Source organism: Hemisphaericaspora subhashii (genome assembly GCF_019202705.1).
Source record: "Hemisphaericaspora subhashii strain CBS 10753 chromosome Unknown scaffold58, whole genome shotgun sequence".
NCBI classification, from domain to species: Eukaryota; Fungi; Ascomycota; class Pichiomycetes; order Serinales; family Debaryomycetaceae; genus Hemisphaericaspora; species Hemisphaericaspora subhashii.
The window spans coordinates 86,920-110,611 of NW_026057330.1; the positions used below are offsets into that span (position 1 = coordinate 86,920).

General features: G+C 32.0%; 9 protein-coding genes across 9 annotated transcripts; 5 read left to right on the forward strand and 4 right to left on the reverse strand. All coding sequences in view use genetic code 12, as the record gives it.

Moving 5' to 3' along the window:
- Nucleotides 1-1,123: 1,123 nt before the first annotated feature.
- RIM8 (Rim8p) lies at nt 1,124-3,661 on the forward strand (the record flags this gene model as incomplete). The annotated part of the gene is made up of 1 exon (XM_049407804.1): nt 1,124-3,661. The coding sequence occupies one exon, from the start codon at nt 1,124-1,126 to the stop codon at nt 3,659-3,661; it is 2,538 nt and encodes an 845-aa protein (XP_049262837.1).
- A 474-nt stretch (nt 3,662-4,135) lies between these two features.
- Nucleotides 4,136-7,333, reverse strand: KEL1 (Kel1p; the record flags this gene model as incomplete). Its single annotated transcript, XM_049407805.1, has 1 exon — nt 4,136-7,333. The coding sequence occupies one exon, from the start codon at nt 7,331-7,333 to the stop codon at nt 4,136-4,138; it is 3,198 nt and encodes a 1,065-aa protein (XP_049262838.1).
- Nucleotides 7,334-8,989: 1,656 nt separating this feature from the next.
- VPS53 (Vps53p) lies at nt 8,990-11,341 on the forward strand (the record flags this gene model as incomplete). The annotated part of the gene is made up of 1 exon (XM_049407806.1): nt 8,990-11,341. The coding sequence occupies one exon, from the start codon at nt 8,990-8,992 to the stop codon at nt 11,339-11,341; it is 2,352 nt and encodes a 783-aa protein (XP_049262839.1).
- Nucleotides 11,342-11,418: 77 nt separating this feature from the next.
- Nucleotides 11,419-12,177, forward strand: TRP1 (phosphoribosylanthranilate isomerase; the record flags this gene model as incomplete). The annotated part of the gene is made up of 1 exon (XM_049407807.1): nt 11,419-12,177. The coding sequence occupies one exon, from the start codon at nt 11,419-11,421 to the stop codon at nt 12,175-12,177; it is 759 nt and encodes a 252-aa protein (XP_049262840.1).
- A 17-nt stretch (nt 12,178-12,194) lies between these two features.
- Nucleotides 12,195-13,844, reverse strand: CCT8 (chaperonin-containing T-complex subunit; the record flags this gene model as incomplete). Its single annotated transcript, XM_049407809.1, has 1 exon — nt 12,195-13,844. The coding sequence occupies one exon, from the start codon at nt 13,842-13,844 to the stop codon at nt 12,195-12,197; it is 1,650 nt and encodes a 549-aa protein (XP_049262841.1).
- Nucleotides 13,845-14,376: 532 nt separating this feature from the next.
- J8A68_003906 (cardiolipin synthase) lies at nt 14,377-15,144 on the forward strand (the record flags this gene model as incomplete). Its single annotated transcript, XM_049407810.1, has 1 exon — nt 14,377-15,144. The coding sequence occupies one exon, from the start codon at nt 14,377-14,379 to the stop codon at nt 15,142-15,144; it is 768 nt and encodes a 255-aa protein (XP_049262842.1).
- A 1,997-nt stretch (nt 15,145-17,141) lies between these two features.
- RCA1 (Rca1p) lies at nt 17,142-18,374 on the forward strand (the record flags this gene model as incomplete). The annotated part of the gene is made up of 1 exon (XM_049407811.1): nt 17,142-18,374. The coding sequence occupies one exon, from the start codon at nt 17,142-17,144 to the stop codon at nt 18,372-18,374; it is 1,233 nt and encodes a 410-aa protein (XP_049262843.1).
- Nucleotides 18,375-18,469: 95 nt separating this feature from the next.
- On the reverse strand, nt 18,470-19,690 carry MVD (diphosphomevalonate decarboxylase; the record flags this gene model as incomplete). The annotated part of the gene is made up of 2 exons (XM_049407812.1): nt 18,470-19,582; nt 19,652-19,690. The coding sequence occupies 2 exons, from the start codon at nt 19,688-19,690 to the stop codon at nt 18,470-18,472; spliced, it is 1,152 nt and encodes a 383-aa protein (XP_049262844.1).
- A 388-nt stretch (nt 19,691-20,078) lies between these two features.
- TUP1 (chromatin-silencing transcriptional regulator) lies at nt 20,079-22,013 on the reverse strand (the record flags this gene model as incomplete). The annotated part of the gene is made up of 1 exon (XM_049407813.1): nt 20,079-22,013. The coding sequence occupies one exon, from the start codon at nt 22,011-22,013 to the stop codon at nt 20,079-20,081; it is 1,935 nt and encodes a 644-aa protein (XP_049262845.1).
- Between the last annotated feature and the right edge of the window lie 1,679 nt (nt 22,014-23,692).

Genomic DNA, 23,692 nt, shown 5'->3' on the forward strand with positions numbered 1-23,692 from the left:
AAAAAATGTCCGAATGAATGCAAATTTAGGAGAGAGTACATTTCCAGTTCATATTTTTTTCATAGTGTTCATTTTTTTTTTGTTGTGCCCAGTTTTATATAATTTCTTTTTTTTTTTGATTATTTTATTATTTTTCCCCGATTTGCACTTAAAATAGTTCAGACAGAAAAATTAGTTTAGACAGACACATACTTCCAGTCACACAATAATTTCCTAGTTTTCATAAATTAAAAGGACATTTTAAATCACTTCTTTTTTTTTTAGTAAATTCATTTATTCATTATAACTTTATTTAAACTCACTTTAAAAACAGAGCAAAATTATAAACCAAAGAAACAGAAGCTGTTAATAATCTCCATTTGCAGATTGAAGGTTTTTTTTGTCAGATAAATATAAACAACAGAATCATCCAGAAGAAAAAACCAAGAAAAAAACGGATTGTCCAAAAAGAAATCTTGTTTTTTTTTTTTCTCCCATTATCCCACCAAACTATTAGACAGATTTAAAAAGAAGCTAAGAAAAAGCTATTCCCCCCATACAACAAGGTGACCAAGATATAGCCACAACAACATTTGCCTAAGAGAAAAACACAGTAAGATAGAAGGACATCAGTATCATCATCAATAAAGAAACAAGAATCACCACAACAAAGTCAAAAGAAAAAGAAGAAAATTAAGTGACTGTCATTTTCTTTAGTTGAAATTTTGTTTTAATTGTCCCTTTCTAAGAAAAAGCCAAAAACTCAATTTCTATTTATTAATTCAAAATAAACAATAAATAAGTTTAGTAGTAATAGAAGAAGAAGAAGAGGATAGAGTTTTTATTAAAGTCAAACCAAAAGTCACAACAGACACAAAAGACACAAGAAGAGGGAAAAATAAATTGATTGTCTAACATCTTAATTCATCAAATAAATAGACAGACAGACACGCATCATCATCAATTACCCTTAACCCTTTTTTTTTTTACTACCACCGCATAAACAACAACAAGAGTTTTAATAGACAAATAGAAACAGCATTTATCAAAAGGGAAGGAAGGAAGAAAGAGAGAGTCTGTGAATTTTATGAACCTTTAATATTGACAGAACGCTTCAATAAGATTTAACTAATAAACAAAGGACATGAACAAAATGAGGCGTGCCGTATCAAAGATACTCCCGACGCCTAAATTATTTAATAATGAAACAAGCAATCCATTTAGTAACTTTGGATCTAATTTTAGAATTGATTTTCATGCAATTGATGATTTTTATGTTCAATTAGATAAACCTCATCAAATTTGGTTACCAGGTGATGAAGTACCAGGACAAATTGTCTTGATTTCAAAGAAGAATTTAGCTAATATTGTTATTACATTATCATTGATTGGTTATATCAAAATTAATGCATCATCTCATTCTAAATTAAGACCAATTAGACATACATTATTTGATCATACAATTACAATTTATGGAGATGATAATAATAATACTGATGAATTTTCAAATGGTCTTTTAAAAGGGGAACATGTATTCCCATTCATTGTTAAACTTCCAAACAAACGAATATTCACTTCTATAGATTTCGGAAAAGGATCAATTAATTATGTGCTTAAAGCGTCAATTGGCAGTGCTTCCTCATATGCATCTCAACCTAGTTCTCCAATCAATTCATTAGCATCACCCACGACAACACCAGCACAATCTCCAAGTGAAACATCAGACACTACTACTAGCTCAATGTCACTGATAAGTGTAGATAGAAATGTGGCGAAAAAGAATTTCAAAATTTTACAAAATTCAACATATACTTCAGAAAAGTTAATAAATTTAGTCAATCCAATAGATGTATCAACATTATCTCGTCCCAAACCAAAGAGATTAATACTAAAAGACCCTCGAAGTACAGGAAAAAGATTGTCTCGCACTCAATCATCAACTTCAACCATCAATACAGTTAATACATGCAGTACATTCTCATCCAATAACTCAGATCAAATGTCAGTTACTGATAGTCAGCATCAACAGCAGCATTCACCACAGCAACCACAACAACTACAACATCAACAACAAGTGCAGCAAACATTAACGCAACCCCAGCATACATTAAATTCCAATCCCAATGGATTCATTGATAGCCATCAGCATTCAATTCATTCGCATCATCCTCAATCTAGCCAAGGACTGTCCTTAACATTGACACGACCCCCTGCAATAAATGTCATACTAGAGGTTCCACAAAGGGGTTATTTACGAGGAGAATTGATACCGATTAAACTTTCAATTAACCACTTGAAGAAAATCCAGGATTTAAATGGAATAATTATAACCTTTGTCAGAGTATGTCGATTAGACAATGGAGCAGATGGGGTTGTCGAATCATTTAGAAAAGATTTGCAGCAACTGGTATTACCATTGTATGTTGACCCAGTGACATTCCAATCAGAAATTAATACAAACATTAGAGTACCAGCTGACGCATTCCCTACCATTGTCGGATGTCCGTTAGTTTCCTTCCAATATTTTATAGATGTTCTTATAAACTTATCAGGCAAATCGGTTGGATTAGATTCTGACGCAGGCGACACCCATCTGCCTGATTCTGCTTCAGTGGCGACTGCTGTTGCTGCAAACAAGGTAAATCCTATTGCAGAGAACTTCAACGGTGGAACAACACCAGAACCATATAAATTCAATTTTAATTTTCACAATTCCAATACATTAACCTCATTGCATCATCAAAAGGAACGTTCCGGATTCATAAATACTGACAGATTTAAAAGACTGAAGAAATTTTTACAATTGACTACCGAAATTGTCATTGGTACTCATAGGCTGCCAGTAGATGAGTCAATAAAGTTACCTAGAGAACAGCTACTTCAAGGAGAAAATTCAAGAAGATCATCATCACTGAATTCGATAACAAGTCCTCCAGGACAAGGCGTTTTCCCCGGTTCTCCTGCTTCAACATCTCAAGTTATTTTAACAGAAGGAACCTCAGATTCACCTATTTCTGCACCAAATCTTCCAATTAATCCACATCCACATCCCCCAAATATCCCTTCACATCTTTCACAGGCAAGGACGCCCTATATCAACCCAATTCCCGAATCAGCAGAGATAAATAGTTTTCAAACTCCTCCCTACTTTGAAAGTAATGAGAACATTCTACCACCACCACCACCACCTACAGCCCCAAATTACGACCAACCTACCAATAGTAATTTTATATCCATGCTACAGAGTCATTCAGAATTGAGTGAAAAGGATAGAATGAGAGCTCATGAATCAGGATTATTACCTTCAGCTCCACCAATAGACGATGCTAGTATAGCACAAGATCAAATACAAGGTATAAATCAAGAACAAATTCCAAACAACCAGGGAAACAATCCAGTCCACATTCAAAGTGATCAATTGCTTGAATCTGGATCTCAGAATTTACAATCGTCAAATCAATTGAATTTTTTTACATATGATAGTACAAATATTACTCAAGAAAGAACAATTGATACTCATAATACAGGTGATGATTTATATCAAGTTCCTGGAGAGAATGGCGAATATGTACCTAATTATATGTCCTCAAAGGATGATAGATTACTCGTTAGTGGAAGTAATTGCGGTGGTGACCCTGTTAGTACTGGTACTAACAATTCTAGAGATGTATCTGAAAGGTGATAATCGATGTATTAATATATATAAAGTGTTTAATAGTATATAAATTAAATTATATTTATTTATTCTCGTTTATTAATTTATCCGGAATTGAAAATCCCATTTATATTTTATTTGCGCTAAACTAAAAAATATTAAAGAATTTGTCTGTCTGCCAAGACCCATAAAATTTAAAGTTCGCTTATCTAAAATTTTTTAAATACTGTAAATCAATTTTAGTAAATCCTGCATAATTGACAGGGTCGGTTTGATTGTTCAGAAAGCCTAAACAGATGAAAATTATTAATTTGATATGGCGCTTAATTGAATATTTGACAAGTATAGGGTGTCATTGATTTTATTCATGTCAGTTTAGGAATGGGAGACATTACAAAAGTTGACAATTAATAAGTCATTCAATTAGAAATATACAAAAGAAGGAGGAATACATAATCAGAAAAACAAACAAATCTTACTAAAACTATACCACAACGACAATCAATTGCCATTTTGTGCCAAATAAAGTTCCTTTTGCAATGATGTCACATGATCCTTCAACAGATCTCTTTCTTGTTTCAAAATATATAAATCAGCTTCAAGGTCCTTAATCTTCATATTGAAATGGGCTGTCTTAATTTGGTCTTCAGCCTCATCAATGTCATCATCACGCTGATGAGAATTAAATCCTTCACCTTCAGTTATAGGTGTAGTTCCTCTAGAACTAACCCTCCTACTTGCTTTCTTAAACATTTTTAATTCATTATTTTCTTTATTCAATTTATCCAATAATGATTTTTGATGTTCCAATTCCTCTTGATTCATTTTAAGAGCTTTACTAGTATTATTGACAGACTGTATAGCTTCTTTATAATTTACTTCGAGACTAGTTAATGAATTAATCCTTTCATCTAATTGAGTCTGCAAATCTTGTAATTCTTTACTTGTTTGTGCTTCACGTTGTTTACTTGCTTCTAATAAATCATCAATTTGAGTTTGTAATTTTGCAACAACAGGATTATTTTCAGGGGTGTGCACATCTCTTTCTGGAGTTGAAGATTGTGCATTCTTAACATTCCATAAATTAACTAAAGTTTCTAAACGGTTTGCAATATCATGTTTGGTTCTTTTGATTGATCCACTTCCTAATGATCTAGTAGCACTGCCTTCAGTATCTTGATCATTATCACCTTCAAATATTTCTTCTTCACTTGATTCATTTTCATCAACATGAATTGCTTTATAATTATCAAATTCCAATATCAAATTATCATATTTTGTTTTATAATCATTTAATTCTTTTTGAAGTGTTTCTTGTTCTTGTAATCTTCCAGTCAAATTATGAATCTTTTCATCTTGAGATTTGATAAGTTTTTGCAAATCATCCAATTCACCAATTTGATTATTCATAAATGGTTCAAAATCAGCAATTTTCGAACGTAAATTAGTATTTTCTTGTTCCAAATAAACCAATTTATTATCCAATTCTAATTTTTCCAATTTATAATCTACAGGTTCAACTGATTTTTGTTCTTCGACACCACTAACTTTCAATTGTAATTCTTCAATCAATGCATCCTTTTCTGCAAGTTGCTTAGCAAAGTTCTCTGCATCATGTTCTTGTGCTTGTTGTAATAATGAATTATGTTCTTCTAAACTTTCAATTTTTTCTGTTGCTTGTTGCATTTGTTCTTTAGTAGTAACCTTTAATGAATTCAATTCATTAGTTAATTGGGCCACGATTTGTTTGATTTTGGTGTCATCACGAACTCCAGGAGAAGGAGTGGTTGTAGCAGCTGCAATCGAAGCACCAGCGAAGGTCGCTGCAGCAGCACCAGCAGCCGCAGCCGGGGAAATAGCTGGAGACCCAGCTGCACTGGAAGAAGGAGAAAAATCTCTGGGCCTGGAAGATGTTTCGTTAGCAGTTTCTTCTGTTCCAGGGTATGGACTACCGGCGACGTTTGGTGACTTAATTTGTCGATCTTGGATGTATCCACCATCTTCAGGTATTGTTGCTTGAGTCAATTGTGGAACTTCACCAACGAGATTATTAGCTGGGTTTAAAGGTGAGAAGTTAGGGGTATTAAACTCTTCAGGTCCAGTAGAGCTACTTCTACGCAATCCATCTTGAGTAAGATTCGCAGAAGTCGCAATTTGTGGAGAAGGTGTACTATCCAAGAATTGGTCAACCAAAATAGTATCCAATTGATAAATCATTGTTCCAACTACTTGTTCATTATATTCTTCAAATGAATTCAAATTTTTAGGATCCAGATCAACATAATCATTCTTATCACCACCCATTATAATTAATTTATTATGCTTTGGGGAATAAGTCATTGAATGTCCACATCTTGGCCCAGGACCATTTTCTTCAGCTGAATCAGATAATTTAGACCAAACTAGGGTATTTAAATCAAGTACGTATAATGAACTATAAATGACTCCACTAAAGTCATTACCACCATATACAAATAATCGATCATTAACAATACAACTTGAATGTTCATTAACTGGAGGTGGAATATTTCCCGTAGTATTTAATCTAGTCCAAGAATCAGTACCTGCATCAAATAACCAAACATCATTAGAAATTTTTTCATTATTATAAACACCACCAAAAATATAAATTTTATCATGATAAATTGACATTGAATGATTTGTTAAAGGAGGTGGTTTAAAATCATTAGTTGGTTTAACTAATTCCCAAGTTGCTCTTGGAGATTTAAATGAATTTAATTCAAAATAATATAAATCATTAAAAACATCATTTTCTAATTGTCCGCCAAATAAGTAAAGCCGGGAAGAAGTTGGAGTTAATGAGATTACACCAATAGTATGACCATATCTTCCATGAGGTTTATTTAAGATATGACTTGGGATAGTATATTTATGATTGTTGGTATTAAACAAATAAAAGTTATTATCAGGAAATCCATTTGCATCAGTATCAACAGTATCACCTCCATAAATTATAAACGCATTACCACATAAAACAGCTGAATGTCCAACTCTTGCAGGTGGATTAATTTGATTAGCGATTTCTACATGTTGTGCAACATAATTGATAATTTCACCATCCATGTTTTCTTGAGGGGTAAGTTTCCAAGTATCATCAAATACAGAACCTTCTTTTAAACCACCCATTAAAAAGATTTCATTTTTTTCACTAGTGATTGAAGCAGCAGCATGTCTATAACGTGGAAATGGAGAATCAAAAAGTTTGAATCTATTCCAGGGGGTTGTGACAGCACTATTTTTCAGTTGAGTATGGAAGGAACCTCTTTGGGGAGAAACAACATCAGCCGTATATGATTTTGGAGATCTAAGAGGTTGCTGTTGTTGTTGCCGTTGTTGTAGTTGTTGCTGTGGTGGTGATTTCTGTTGGTTTTGATATTGATGTTGGTATTGTTGTTGTTGTTGTTGTTGTTGTTGTTGTTGTTGTTGTTGGAATTGTTGTTGTTGTTGGAATTGGTGCTGTTGCACTGGTGAATGTTGAAACAGCGGCATTGAATGAGTTTGAGAAGCCAGTTCTCTATAAGTTGAAGTTGGGGATTGAATAGCACTACTATTAGATTGATCAATTGGGGATTTCTTCTTATTTTTCAGACCTGATCTAATTGAAGAAGATCCTGATGAAACTGTATCGTCTGGATTTTGCTTGTTTTTCTTGTGCAAGCTTAATTTAAATCGAGCCATAGACAAGGGAGGAGAATGGAATTGAAAATGAAGTAATTCTTTCCTTAATCAAAAGTATTATAGAAAGTCAAAAATAGGGAGTAAATGGACAATTAATAATTTGATCAAATGGGAGATGTATGTTTTGTTTTGATGAGATTGAATTCAAATTGATTCAAATGAAATTTAAGCCAATTTGATTAAATTGTTCAACCAAAAAAAAAAAGAAGGGTTTTTTAGGGTTGTGTTGATTTTCTTTGCTGTGATAGAAATTCTTTGATTTTAATTTTTCTGAATGGATTTGGGAATTGATTTGTTGTTACACTTGTCTTTTTAAACTTTTCTTATTTATATTAATTGATTTGTTACTTTCGAAGAAACTGATTGGATAAAGAGAATTCACTTAATTCTAATTATCCTTAAGAGAAAGAGAGGAAAAGAAGGGGGGGGTTTGGGAGGATTATAAGTAAACTTGATATGAAAATAGGAAAAATCTTATTTGGTGCAAAAAGTTAATTGGAACAAAACAACAAAAAAATATCTTCTCCCGATTGTTAAGATTAATTGATTTGTACTACGACTTTCCCAATTGGGAAAATGTTTATAATATCAATTGTTGTTAACTTAACTTAACAATTGATCCATTCTTTATATGTATTGTTTAAATTGGAAATCTCCTAATTGGTATCCAAAATTATGATTACCGATTTTACTTAACCGAGGTTGGATATTTAGGTACCATAAGTAATTTCAAGTAAAATACAACCAAAAGAATATTCAAAACACATAGACATATATTTATTTGTGTCTCTTATCTTAACTTCTATTGAAGCTTCAACAGGCATATTTCTAATTCTCCACATTCTGCTCTATGTAATTTAATGTACAATATATTTGAAATTTGCACATGAGAACGCATCCATCGTTTTTTCGAAAGTAGAGATTATGGTAGATTCAATGTTAGAACAAACACACACACACCTCTTAGAAGGTTCCCCCCCTCATATATCTAATATATTGTAGATATCTAAGATGTATGCTAGATTTATTAATTTATAAATCGTAGATAGAATTTATATAAAGAAAATTTTAAGACAAATGACAAATTTAATTCCAAAATTTATCCAGAAGAAAATATTTTGCAACCAATTAAATTTTCTTTAGTTTTGGTAAAAGAAAATGAAATACTAAGGGAAATAGTAAGAAGTATAACCATAATTATCAATGAATTATTAATATACCTTTAGAGATATAAATTGTCATTTAATATATAAGGATTGGCATGTCAAGATTACTTTACTAAAAGATGTATACAGAGATTTTCTAAAGGTCTAAGGAGCAACTAAAAATTTCATTCTATTTTCTTTAACCACAAATTGTATAAATCATAGCTAAGTACTTGAAGATACTTCATACTGGCCTTATACAAACCGCACACCCCATTAAACATTTACAAACTGTGTGAAGTATATCAGTGTTGTTATTAACTTTCAGGAAACCTATAATGAAGCTAAGTTGAAATTATACCCTGAGACATTTAACATATCCGACATAATTGGGACGACATTTTTCGATCGTAAAAAAATTACAAACCAACCACTCACTACTGAAGGCTACAACTTCAACAATTTGACCAGAACTAACGATATATCAAGAATATAGGTATATATCGCAGTTATGGATACATATAACTTTGATCCAAATGTCTATCTCAATGAGATATTTAATTCTCCCGATTCTTTGAAAGAATTACCACAATTATTGGATCATACTCATAAATATAAACGTCAATTACAACAAGAGATCAAGATTGAAATAAATGAATATGATTACAGAAATACTTCATCTACTTTAAGCACAGAAATAGGGTCATTGATAGAAGATATCCGTCAAGTGAAGGCAAACTCAGCAACAACTCAAGAATCAATTACTTTAATGACAAGTTCAATTCAAAAATTGGATTGTTATAAGAAGAATCTTGTCCTTTCAATGACAATTATAAAAAGGTTACAAATGTTAGTAAATGCTCATAATACTTTGAGAAAGATTATATCAACTCATAATTATAAAGAAATATTACAATTATTAAGTGTAATGAAAGAATTATTATCATTTTTTAAACCATATCGTGCCATTGATGAAATTAATAAGATTAATTTAATGATTGTCAATACCCAAAATAAATTAACAGATGATATTTTCATTGACTTTGAAGATTATATGGAACATAGATATAATCGAGAAGAAGAACAATTGACATATGGGTGTGAAATTTTAGAATTGATTGATACAAAATATAAAGACAAGTTATTAAACTGGTTTTATAACTTACAATTGAAAGATATTAAAGCAATTTTTAACAATCTAGATGAAGCGGGATCTCTTGATAATCTAGATAGAAGATATATCTATTTTAATAAAATTCTAAAAGATATTCAAGCAAGATATGCCAAGGCTTTCCCGCAAGATTGGAGAATTGAAGTTGAAATAACAAAGATGTTTTGTCGATTAACAAAGAAAGATATCTCGAATCTATTATCTAGAACCAAACCAAACTCAAAAACAGTTTTGGATAACTTGACAACAACCTTGGAATTCGAAAAAAACTTGAACCAATTATTCCAAACTGGAGATTTCCATCAAATTATTTCCCTGGTATTCGAACCACATTTATCAATTTGGGTCCAGGAACAAGAAAAGCATCTTAATAGTAAATTGCTAGAATTCTCAGCTACTTCGCAATTACCTCCAGAATTCAAAGATGAGCAAGATATTAGTACCATATTACGTGTCAATAATGTCCCTAACATAGCCGTTTCATCCACGGAATTATTTAAAACTTATCATAAGATATTGACCCAAATTTTAAAATTAACCAATGGGGAAACATTGCTAGATTTAGCTAAATTATTCAGCAAATATTTATTTGAGTATCATAACAGGATATTATTACCGATACTTCCAAAAAATGATAATGATTTGGGTAGTGGTATTGAATCGTTAAAGTATTTAACAATGATATTGAACACAGGAGACTATATTGTCAATAATATTGATGATTTAGCTGGAAAGTTTTCAAATATAGTTCAAGAAGAATATAAAGAAAGAATACCCGCATTTGACGCCAGTAAAGAAATATATTTCCAATTAATCAATCGATGTATTTCCACTTTGGTTGTAAAATTGACCAATGACTATAAATATTGCTGGCGAGAATTTGTCAATTTTAATTGGCAAGAATTGGATGTCATTAATGATGTTTCTTCATATATGGCAGAGTTGAAAAAAGTCACAATAAAGAATATTAAGGTTGCTTTACCTTTGATCATAAGAGATAGTTATATTAGGAACTTTAATGATAGATTGGTAGAATTATTGGTTACAACAATCGCCAATAATTTGAAAATGGTCAAGACATTGAATGTATTAAGTTATGAACAAATACTTTTAGATGTCTCAAGTTTGAAAGAGTTAGCTTTACAATTCCCATTGTATTCTGATCCTAATTATGATGATTCAAAGGCAGCAGAAACACAAAGTTCAAAATCATATCAGAAATTTGTAACCAATCATTTCCATGACTTGGAATCGTTGTTAAAATTATTAATGGTTCCAACAATTCCAGTGGAAAATATAATAGAAAGTTATTTTGAATTGATAGGAGATAAATCGATTCAAAACTTTATTAAAGTGTTGAATTTAAAGAAGATTAATAGGAATGAACAAAGTATTTATGTGGAGAACTTCAAGTTACAATTAACCATTGAAGATGGTTCCTTAATTACCAGTTGTCAATTATTATCAAACTTGGAGGATAATGAAGACACCTTGAGTTCATCAACCCATTCTTCTAGAGTGTCGACTCCAGTTCCAACTGATATGAAGTCACCTAAGCTTTTGCCAGTAAAGATGAATAATTTTGAAAAGAATTTACGAGAATTTGCAATGACTGGTGAAACTCATGTTAATAAATTTAATGAAAATATTAAAAATTTTGGGAAATTTTTCCGTAAGGAAACCAATGAGTAATTAAATTTACATAGGAAAAATAGATAGACAAAAATGAATATCAGTATCAACCTTTTCTCTCTATTGTACATACAAGCATGCCACGTTTAGTTAAAATTTGTGGTATTAAAACTATAGAAGCAGCAAGTGTTGCTATTGATAATGGAGCTGACTTACTTGGATGTATCTTAGTACCCAATAGAGCCAGAACAATCTCACATGAAATAGCTCAACAAATTTCCATCAATGTCAAAAAGGCAAGGGAATCCAGAAATAGAAAGTTAAAAACACCAACTGAGATCCAAGAATATTTATCAATGAAATCATTTACAGATCCTAATGAATATTTTGAAACAATATCACAAGTATTGATTGAAAACGGGCCGTTTTTAGTTGGGGTGTTCAGGAATCAATCTATTGAAGAAGTATTTTCCATAGCGAATGAACTACAATTAGATTTTATTCAATTACATGGAAGTGAAGATAAAGTAGATTTTATAGAAAGAAATGGAGATTCAAGGTTTGGAATAATTCCAAGATATGTCATACCCAAAGAGCTTGAAGGTTTGAAAGTTCAACTGGTTGAATTAATGAAGAAACGTTCTTTAAGTATACCGTTGTTAGATTCCGAAGCTGGCGGAGAAGGTAAAGTTATAGATTGGGATTATATAAGTGAGAACTTGGGATTTACAAGAGTCATACTTGCAGGGGGTCTTCATCCTGGAAATTTAAAAGATACGGAAACTATTAAAAATGTCATTGGATATGATGTAAGTGGAGGAGTTGAGGATGAACAAGGAAATAAAGACTTACAAAAAATCAAAGATTTTATTAAAATTGGAAAAGCACTACCCTAAATAGACTATATATACATTTAATCATCTTGATCCCAATTACCTGGTCTTTGTTGTTTTGGCATAACTGGACCACCAGCTCTCTTGGCCATAATAATTTGATCAATTGATAAAATTGTGTTTGTGGCTTCAACAGCTAAAGCAATAGCAGATTTTTTAGTAGACAACACGTCATATATACCATTGTTGGTAACATCTATTAAATCACCCGAGTCAATATCAATACCCATTGATAAACCATCATCATTCGCATGAGCAGCATGGAGATTACTCAACATTTCAGTAGAATCAAACCCTGAGGTTTCAGCTAATACTCTTGGAATTACTTCAAATGCCTTAGCAAAGTTCTTAATTGCTAATTGCAATAAACCTGGAGTACTTTCTCCATAAGCAGTTATTCTCTTCATTAATTCAATTTCCACTGCACCAGCTCCTGGTAACAATCTATCATCCTTTAATAATCCCTTAATGGAGTTGACACCATCATCAATGGCTCGTTCAATATCATCTAAATTGTTTTGAGTAGCACCTCTAATAACAATAGTTGCTGTTCTTGATATGGATTCGTCTTGTCTAAAAATAGTAACTCTATCACCACCAATTTCTTTTGTTTCAATGATATCAATTTCACCCATTTCATCAGGCATAGGTGCACCTAATCTTGGTAATGGAGTAGCACCACAAACTTGACAAAGTCTTCTTAAATCAAATTTAGATGGAACTCTTAACACCAAGATTCCGTATTTGTTAAAATAATGTAAAGATAATTCACCGACATTTGAACCAGCAATGACTACTCTTACGCCGGAATCACTGATTTCTTTACAAGCTTGATCCAATTGTTGTTCTTCGCCTTTTGTAAAGTCAAGCATTTCTTGGGCATTATGCAACAACACAGTTCCCTTAGTTTCGGTTGTGGAAATATCAATTGGACATGTGAATACAACAACTTTAGATTTAGAAGTAATATTTTTAACTGAACCTTCAGGTTCTCTTGGGAAAACCATACCTTTAATAACTTGTGATTGAGATAAAGAGGATCCCATAATCTTGACGACTCTTATGTTATCAATATTGAAGGACTTTGGATTCTTTGGATTAATGATTGATTTGACGGCTTGAACAACTAACTTGGAGATTAAATCTTCATAACCATATTGTTTGGCAGCTATAACTGGTTTGACTGCTTTTATTAATTGATCTATATCTAATACTGAATCAACTTTATCCACAACGAGTTTTTCTAATGTTTCCATAACAAATTTATTAGCTAAATTAAACCCTTGAATGATTTCTGTGACATTTAATCCAAGCACTAATAATTTTTCAGCAACATTAAGGAATTCACCAGCTAAGATAATGACCAAGTTGGTATTATCACCCATTTCAAATTCTTGTTGTTTAGAAGCCATAATCAAGATCTTTACTACTGGATGAACAATTTCTAATTCGTTAAGCATTGTAGCTGCATCATTAGTTATGAACTTTTTACCCAACTTGTTAACAATGATCTTGTTTCTTCCACTTGGACCCATTGAAGTCAATAAAATTGAAGAAATTTCACGAACAGCTTCAATGTTTCTAACAATTGCTCCGTCCGCATTTGAGAAGGATTGATATCCTTGTTTGAATAACCCTGAATTTGGGGCTTGAGGGAGTTTAAGGGACATGGTTGCAGTTGATTGATGATTTCCTTAAAGAATTTAGATAATGTTGTCAAGTTTTCATAGAAGCCTTAAGAATTTGGAAAAACAAAAGAAAATTTTTTGTATGAAGATGGCTATATGCAGTCCGAATGAAATGACTGCAAAAATCACGAAAGTAACTTTGACCATATTTGAAACAGCGAGTTTGAAGCATAGATTGTATGATCGGAATATACTTGGTAGTGATTCAAGTGAATCGGCTGTGATAGGAATGCAATAGGTTTTGGAAATGGTACCATATTTAGTGTACATTGGTTGTTCCGAAACAACATCTTCTAACAAGGAAGAGCTACTGGCTTAAGCAGTGATCATTAATGAATCAATCAGAGTCAATTTAGTAATGTATTACTCGTGTTGAGTAAAAAGGAACGCGTTTAAGTGTTGTTTGGAAGTAGTTCAAGTCAAATCTGCAGCCTCACTTAAAACCACGAAAAGGCAAAAAAAAAAATTGAAAAATTTCTCCATTACCATCAAAGGTAGCAAGTCAACCATCGAGATGCTCTTGAGAACAATAAACCCTATAGGAATAATCAGGCCAAGATTGATCAGGCCTAGCATATTACATCATGTTCCAAAATTAATCACATTCAATTCTCAAATAAGGGCATTTTCCACTAAACCCGAACCCACACCCAAAATTGACCCAATTATTAACCACAAAAATCAATTATGGACAATTCCAAACATCTTAACATATACAAGAATAATCACTACTCCATTCATAGGATATTTCATTACTACAGGTGAATCTAAGGCAGCACTACTGCTTTTTACATATTCATGTGTAACAGATTTCATTGATGGATATATTGCTAGAAAATTTAATATGAAATCAGTTGTTGGATCTATTATTGATCCATTAGCCGATAAGTTCTTAATGACGGTTTGTACGTTATCTTTAGCATATGCTAATTCGATTCCTTTAAGTATAGCCAGTGTGATAATCGGTCGTGATGTGATGTTAAGTTTTATGTCATTTTATTATCGATGGAAAAGTCTTGATCATCCCAGAACATTTAATAATTTTATAAGTATTGGACAAAAACCAACTATCAGTGTTCATCCAAACTTGTTGGGGAAAGTGAATACAGCTTTGCAAATGTTTTATATCGGAAGTTTAGTATATCGTCCTTTGATAGAGACATTTATTGAATCCAATTTAGATTTGTATTTTCTGGGATTAGGTGGGATAGTTGGAATAACGACTATCTTAAGTGGAGCCACATATGTGTTTAGCAGAAATTCAATGAAATATGTAAAATAGATGGATCGTTATAGATTATTAATAAACTTTTTAAAACTTTAGTCTTTTGATATTTCATTACTGTTAGAACTTTTAGGTGGAATAATAATAGTAAGTTAAAACTATGATTTACAGATGCATTGAAATCTGTATAAGCTATGTTTTCCGATAAATTTTCAATAGAAACTATAGATTGTATCGTACTATTGGGATATGATATTTCATTATGCTTTAAATGTATGAGCTTTAATATATTGGATAAACAAAAACGTTCCACTTGTTTACGATTGAACTTAATAAATATTGGAAAAACCCACAATAATCTATTCTTGACGTTAGATGAAGAGGTTATAATTTCCTCAAGACATTTAATTAAGATTCTTTGTAGCAGCACAGAGAATATTTTACTTTTAATATTATGTTTAATCTTATTAGTAAATAAAAAGATTACTTGATCATGATATTTCAGGTATGGCAATTTTAAGAAATAATTAATGACATTAAGCATTTCTTCAACATTAGTAGTATTGTTATTTATTGTTTTGAGGTTGTAATTGTAATAATTGATGTTATAGTTTCTTGATAGAATAGCTTCAAAATTGGAATCAATTGGATCTCTCAATTCTTTGATTGTCTCTATTTTGGAAGCATTAGCCAGAGTGTTCTTCTTACATTTATATAGAAAAAGACATACCGTCAATGGGTTTTTGGTTTCTTTGTTTAGATCTAATAATGGACAATGCCAACAAGATCTTTAAAGTTAACAGCATAGATACTGGAATAAGATTAACCAAGTTCCAGTTTTTTTTTACAACCATTTTTTTTTTAGGTAAAGATTTAACGAAATTTTGCAACAAATGAAAAAAAAAATAGACAACATTCATTTTAGCGAAACAGAAACAAATATATTGGCAAAGACAGAATAGAATTACATTTGGTTCAGTAGCATATATGAATCCACACTCCAATGGGAATCCTGAGCATCACTTTTGTGACAATCTTGAATGCTTCACTATTAGTTTTCTAGACTCCTACAATCTAGTAGAATTTATTTAGTCGCCAAATAGAATAGAATAGTGTAGAGATTTTCTTGTCAATGCTTAGATCTACTTGGTAAAAAAGAAGAACTTAAAGCAACCTGATGGGAAGTATAGCAACGTACCAACTCGGAAATATATAAGTTAGTGGAGTGGGGGCAACTTAGTCTCCCCCACGTTGAAAATGTGTATATTTCCGTAAGAAAATAATTGATGAGTGTGGCGTTCCAGGGGAGTTATTCCGAATTCAACCATTATTAATGCGCCGCACCGCCAAGTTAAATTACATTTACATATAACAGAAGAAAAAAAGAAGGGTCTATTGGTAACAGGAAAGTCAGAAGCAATTGAACGACTTTTCTAATTAAGTTGCATTGCTTGAATGTGTATTCCCGGAGAAACTATAGAAGTCTCAATGGATATCAAATTGATTCGGAATACTTTAGATTATTTAGTAGTAGTCACTCTAAAAAATGACTAGAATCGGACCTTTGTCCAAATTACAATGGTAAAAAATAAATTAACATATGACGACGATCTTTTCTTTTCTGAAATTTGCCCTTTTCTTTTCCATTTTCCTCCTGATTTTAGTGTTCTTCCGTATTATTAATTGTTTATTGGTGATCATTTATTCATTGATCATTTTCTTAATTATCAATGTTGTTAATAGAACAAAGGAATTTATGAATTAGAAATAAGTTTTTAAGTTTCTATTTTTTGTTTTTGGCTTTCCAAAATTCTTTCTTTATCTTCATTCTTTTTTTTTTTTCAGATTATTAGTTTCATCATCAGGTTATTAAACTGAAACTACCCAACCAATATAAGTTAACTACTACATAACTGCTACACCCACCCACTCCTCCACCCCTGACTCAATTCGTTCTAGTGCACGATTTTTTAGTTTTTTCATACCCCTTCCCCCCCCCTTATTTTGCGTAACGCATTCCTTAATTTGTGATCATTCTAGTAGAATCTAAACCAATGAATTCCAATACCATCATATATGGCCAACCACAACCACAACAACCACAACAACCACAACAACCACAACAACAGCAACGTGAGATACTTCAATCGACACAACAACAACAAGTACAACAAGTTCAACAAGTCTTACAACAAGAAGTGGCAAATGAACAAAACTTTTTATTAAGTGGTGCCCCAGAAGTTGGTAAGTTAACTCAAGCAGATATAAAAGTAACAGAAAACAATCTGTTGATTACTCCTACATCAAATAATACAAATACAAACAATACTCCGATTACTACAATGGGTACAAACTCAATTATAGGAACACTGGGATCAGGTTTAAATAAACCAGTCAGACCTAATCCTTTCAACTTTTCCGAATTCTCATTCCATAGTCCATTTGATGTCAATTCATATCCAATCACAAACCCTCCAATATTCGATTCAACGTTACTCTTACCATTTTCTTCAGATGGCGTCCCAAGAAGAAGAAGAATTTCTATTTCAAATGGTCAAATTGGTCAGATTGTTAATCATGAAGCATATTTTGATAATGATGATATGAGTTCCATTCTCGATCAAGATTTACAATCTCTTTCTGGAACAAATAGATATAATGATTTTAATAAACCACGGACCGGAAGTTTAAGTGATGGTTTCAATCAACAAACAGGGCTTTTCCCTCCACCATCTCTGGGTCCATATTCACCATTATCTCAAAATACAACTCCGAACAATTCATCTCCTATTTCAGGAAATAATGTACAACAATTTCCACCACAGCAGCAACAAATTCCTCTTCAAAACCAAACCATCGGAGTTCCAATACAACAACAACAGCAGATACGATCGCAGCAACAGTCAGCACCTCCACCACAAATAGTGTCCGGTGTGGCTGGGGTGCCTCCACCAAATCATCAATTGATTTACAATAATGAGGTGATTTTTAACCCCAACAATGGACCAATCCCAGGAACAGCTGCTTGGAAAAAGGAGAGATTATTGGAAAGAAATAGAATTGCCGCATCCAAATGTAGACAACGTAAAAAACAAGCTCAAGTACAACTTCAAGATACTGTTACAAAACTTGAAAAAGATTTGGAAAAGAGTAAATCACAAATAAAGAAATTGGAATCAGTTTTACAAATTTATAATAAAACCTTAAAAGAACATTTTGAGAATGGTAGTGATTTAAATAAATTAAAAGAAATTGTTAGCCAAATTGATAAAACCCTGAAATCCTAAAGAAACAAGTTTGATATTCAATATTGTTATGTATATTTACTGTGTTTTCAAAAATTATTAAGTTATTTTCTATTTTTATATTATATGTATTAATTCTAAGCAATGACCTTTCCATCTTGGTCAATTAAAGATTCATTAGTTACTTGAGGTCCTCCTCCAATAGAAGTTAAAATGATTCTAGAAACACCTTTGTAGATATCAGAAGAAGTACCTTCAATAATAACCTTTTCTAAAGTTGTAGTATCAAATTTCTCCCAACCACCAACTTGATTGAAATAAGTATGAATTAATCCCAAGACTTTTGATTCATTAGATTCATCATAATAAATGACAGCATTTGGACCAGCATCAAATGTATAAGCAGCAATAATTTTTCCTTCTTGTTCATTTAATTTATGAATCAACTTAATAATTCTTTTGGAAGTATCATTAAGATAAAAGATTGGTGGATAAGAATCTAAACAAACAGCATGGAAAGAATTAGAATCTTTCATAGTTAATTCACCAAAAGTTTCAAACTCTTTATTTAAAATACTTTGTTTCATTTCTTCAAATCTTTTTGGAACAACTTCATTAATTCTATATTGGAATAAATCAGATGTTTTAACAGTAGTTTGCATACCAGTTGTACTTGGTGTATCTTTCTTATCATCACTAACAACCAAAATTGCCGCCTTCAAAGTGGGCCAATGTGATAATGGAGCAACTTCAACTGCCTTAGAATCTTCACCGTTTTTCAATTCACCCATTTCCCAAGCAACAAATCCTCCAAATAAAGATCTACAAGCAGATCCAGAACCTTTTCTGGCAATCTTGGATAATTCAGACATATCTTGAGGTAATTCATATAATTTTGCAATAGCAGTAATTAATGCAGCAAATCCAGCAGCCGATGATGCTAAACCAGCAGCAGTTGGGAAATTGTTTTCAGAAACAATACGTAATTTGAATTGAGATAATTTTGGTAAAGAAGTATTAGCCGCTTCTAATTCTGCTCTTAATCTTCTTAAATCGGCAAGACAAGCTTGAGTTCTTGGTGATTCTAAAGATTCTAAATTTCCATTTAAATATAATTCATCTTTGATAAATGATTCACACGTCGCAGCAGTAGTTAAAGTTCTTAAATCTTTTTGAGATAATGTAACTGAAATAGAAGAATTGGTTGGTAAATTTAAATCTTTATCTCTCTTCCCCCAATATTTTAAGGTCTATAGTTATTAAAGTTAGTACAAAAAAGTCTTTTCATAATTAAGTCAAGAGCCATTAAAAAGACATACCGCTATATTGACAGGAGCAGTAACAGATGCTGAATACATTTGTAGGATTAGGATGGATAGTTTTGGGTTTTGTTTTATAAAATTATAAAGAAATGAAAATTAATAATTTTTCAACAAAACCAAAGGAGATTTTCAAAATGAATGTAACATTTTTTTTTTAATTTACGACACGCGGCGGCGTATAATTAATTAATTTGGTCGTATAAAGAGATATGAGTTTAAACTTTAATACAATAATATAATATTGTTACATAAAAAAATCAAACTGAAATACACACACTAAAACAAAAATTCAATCAATAAGGAAATACAGACACAATCTTACAAATTGTAAGTAAATGGAAAGGAGTGGATATCTCTCTCTCTCTCTCTCTTTATGTCTATTTTTAAAAAATAATACAAACAGGCATTCTTATTCCATTCACACTTATTTTCTAGTCCATTTCCATAATCTGGCTTTACAATCACCACTACCAGTTGCAAAAATACCTTCAGTTCCTTGTGAATTTAAAGATACAGCCACGGAAATGACTGAGTTACGATGACCTTGTAACATTAATAATGGATTACCAGAAATTTGATCCCAGAAAATAACACCACGATCTTTTGAACCTGAAAGAATATATTCATTATTTGGAGTACAGCAAACAGATAAAACAAAATCTTTATGACCAATATAAGTAACATCACAACTTGATTTTTTGTTAGTTGAATGTGGGGCTGGTTTATCTTCTAAATTCCATAATTTAACTGTTCTATCTAAAGAACCTGAAGCAATTTGATTTCCATTAACAGAAAAGGCAACAGAATAAACAGAATCTTCATGGCCATTACCATTTTCATTACCAGAATCTAATCTTTCAACTAAAAATCCAGTAACTGAGTCCCAGACTCTAACGGTACGATCAAGAGAACCAGCAGCAATTAATTTACCATCAGGAGAAACAGCAACAGTAGTAACACCATCTTCAATTGAAAGAGTTAATGAACATTGAGATGATCTTAAATCCCAAATTCTAACAGTTCTATCACCAGAACCAGAAACTAATCTATCACCATCTGGGAAAAAGTCCAAGGAATAAATATCTTGTTCATGACCTCTTAAAATCTTAATAATTCTTTTAGTGGTTAAATCCCAAATTCTAATTAATTTATCTTCAGCACCAGTAGCTAATAATTTACCATCTGGTGAAAAACAGACTGATCTAATATATAAATCTCCATTTGCAGAGGATGCAGCAGCGGCAGCTTCAGGAGATTCATTAGTTTCACCTGGTTTGGTAGCATTATCACCAGCATTTGCGGCATTTATATCAGTTGAATTATTATCATCAACCAATTTTGCCACCAATTCTCCAGTCTCAACATTAAAAACTTGGGTAGTTTTATTACAACCAGTAGCAATGAATTTACCATCCTTAGAGAATCTAACACAACAAACCACTGAAGAATGATCTAAAGAATGAATTAAATCAACATCCAAGTCACGACTAAATGCTGGGTTATACAAGACATAATATTCAGTCTTTTGTTTCTTAAAATCTGGATTTGCTTTGGATACATCCAAATCTGATAAAAATGGAGGAATTTCTTTAACATGAACAGCCTTTTGAGCAGGATTGACAATATATTGAGATTTATCGATAACTGTTAATGCAGTTGAAGTTTCAGGACCGACAGTTGCAGGTTTAGTAAGTTCTGGTTTTGCAACTTGTGGAGAAATTGGTTTAACTTCTTGTTTTGGAGGAGATTGCTTTATTGGTGGAGGTAATGCTTGAGCAACCGGAGGAACTTGGGTTGGAGCAGTTGGTTGTTGGTAACCTCCATAAGGTAAACCATTAGGCTTTTGTTGAGCTTGTTGAACTGCAGCTTGTTGGGCAGCAACAGCAGCTTGTTGTTGTTGTTGTTGAGCTTGTTGAGCTTGCTGCTGTTGTTGTTGTTGTTGCTGTTGTTGAATTTGAGCTTGTCTGTCTCTATTTTCCAATTCAGTTTTTAATCTTAATATTTCTTCTTCATAAGCTTCTTTAATCTTTCTATGTGCCATTTCTAATTCATAAACCGTTTGTCTTATTTGTTGCATTTCAGCAGTTTGTTGATTGTACTTTAAATCATAATCTTCCTTAACTTGTTTAAAGCTAGATGCTTCATTTAAAGCATATTCAAATTCAGCTTTAACCGCATCTAATAATTCATGCAATCGTTGTTGATGTTGTTGTCTTTGTTGAGCTTGTTGTTGTTGAGCTTGCTGTTGCTGGGCTTGTTGTTGTTGTTGAGCCTGTTGAGCTTGTTGTTGTTGTTGCTGTTGCTGTTGTTGCTGTTGTTGTTGAGCAACAGCAGCTGAATTAGAAGTGTATACTGACATTACTTAACAATCTTATATTCAATAAATAAATTAAATAAATAAATAATTGATTGATTGATTGTTAATTGTAAAAAGAAAAATTCTGAAAGAGAAAAATGCAAAAATTGAATTTTTGATATTTTTAATTTTTGAAAGCCAAAAAAAAAAAAAAAAGAATTTAAAACACTGCTGGAGGAGAATTTACCCTTTTTTTTTTGAATTGAGAGACAACCACCAACAAAAGAGTGAAAATGAAAATGAGACACATAAATCAACAACCGACATCACCAACACCAAACAATTTTTTTTTTTTAAAGTTATCATTTTGGATTAATAAATTTCAACTGAGATTTGAAACCCCCTACACCCCCCCCTTTTTACCAGATAACAGGAACAGATATATATTTATCCATAATATTACCTCATAATCAATTGGTGTCGTTTCTATACAAGACTGCCGATTTTATATTGACACACAATTGTCATTCCTGCATTATCCACAATATTCTTTGGAACATCAAAAATTTACACCCCCTGTTTTCGGCGATTAATTAGTTTTTTTTCCCTTCTTTGCACCCCGTGTTGTTCTTTTTCTTTCGTTCCTGAAATAAAGCTCATCTGATTGGTAGTGTAATTAGTGACAAATTTTTACATACTCTCTCTCATAACAAAAATTATAATTTGGAACAGGGTTCTTTATTGCAGGCAACTCGTTCCTATACAAGGAGTCTCAAAAAAGATCTCATCTTTGCCTATACGAATACATCCTAGTCATACAATGGAATGGTACCCCAACTACAATTTGATTATTGATTGACAGCTGTGATATATTCCCAACCCCATTATTTTCAGTTATAGTGGAATTTTTGCAACCAGTTTTACAAATATCGCCAAATCCGCCAAAAAATAGTAGTGTACAAGCAAGTAGGAAGCGAAAACTTGGTTTAGTGGATGTTTTAGCTTGACTCATACCTTTCTGAAGGGACACCTCCCCCAATAATAGCAGCTTTGGAAACGGTAAATTGATTGTTACATCTATAGACCTTTTGAGCCTATTATATCAATCCATCTTTTATTCAAACAGCCATATGCCATCAAGTTACACCGAAATCAATGATATCACTCATGCTTTTTTGGAATCAAATACCTGGCTAACTATGTCCATCATTAGGGAGAATGTTCCACATTATTTTATCCAATATAAATTATCTTCTTTATGGGTGCTTGTAGCAGAATTCAAGATCCACTACCAACACCAAAATGGATAAGATAGAGATACGTACTCCCAAGATTGATCAATGAGAACTAACCCTATAGTATCCGGAATGTCATCAACTCAAACATCACTAAAGATATCTTTGAATTGAATTATCAATTGCTCCACCTTAAGGATCATCTTAAGTAAGCTGTCGTTGGAGATATTTAGATATCCATTTATTAGGTGACTATTTTAAGAGCAATTGCCAGCATCTTTCTAAACTCGAACGAGTCAAAATATAATTCTTTCTAGTAATGATTTCCGCTAGTCATAGTTATATAATTGATTGAGAACAAAATTGCAACTAAAAAAGAGATACAAATCAGTTAGAATTAATCAGGCTAGGCCATTAATACCGGGAAATTTCTACTAGATACCAGTGATTATCACGCACTGTAGCAATAATAGATAAAGTACATGTATTAGGCACAAAACAGAAAAT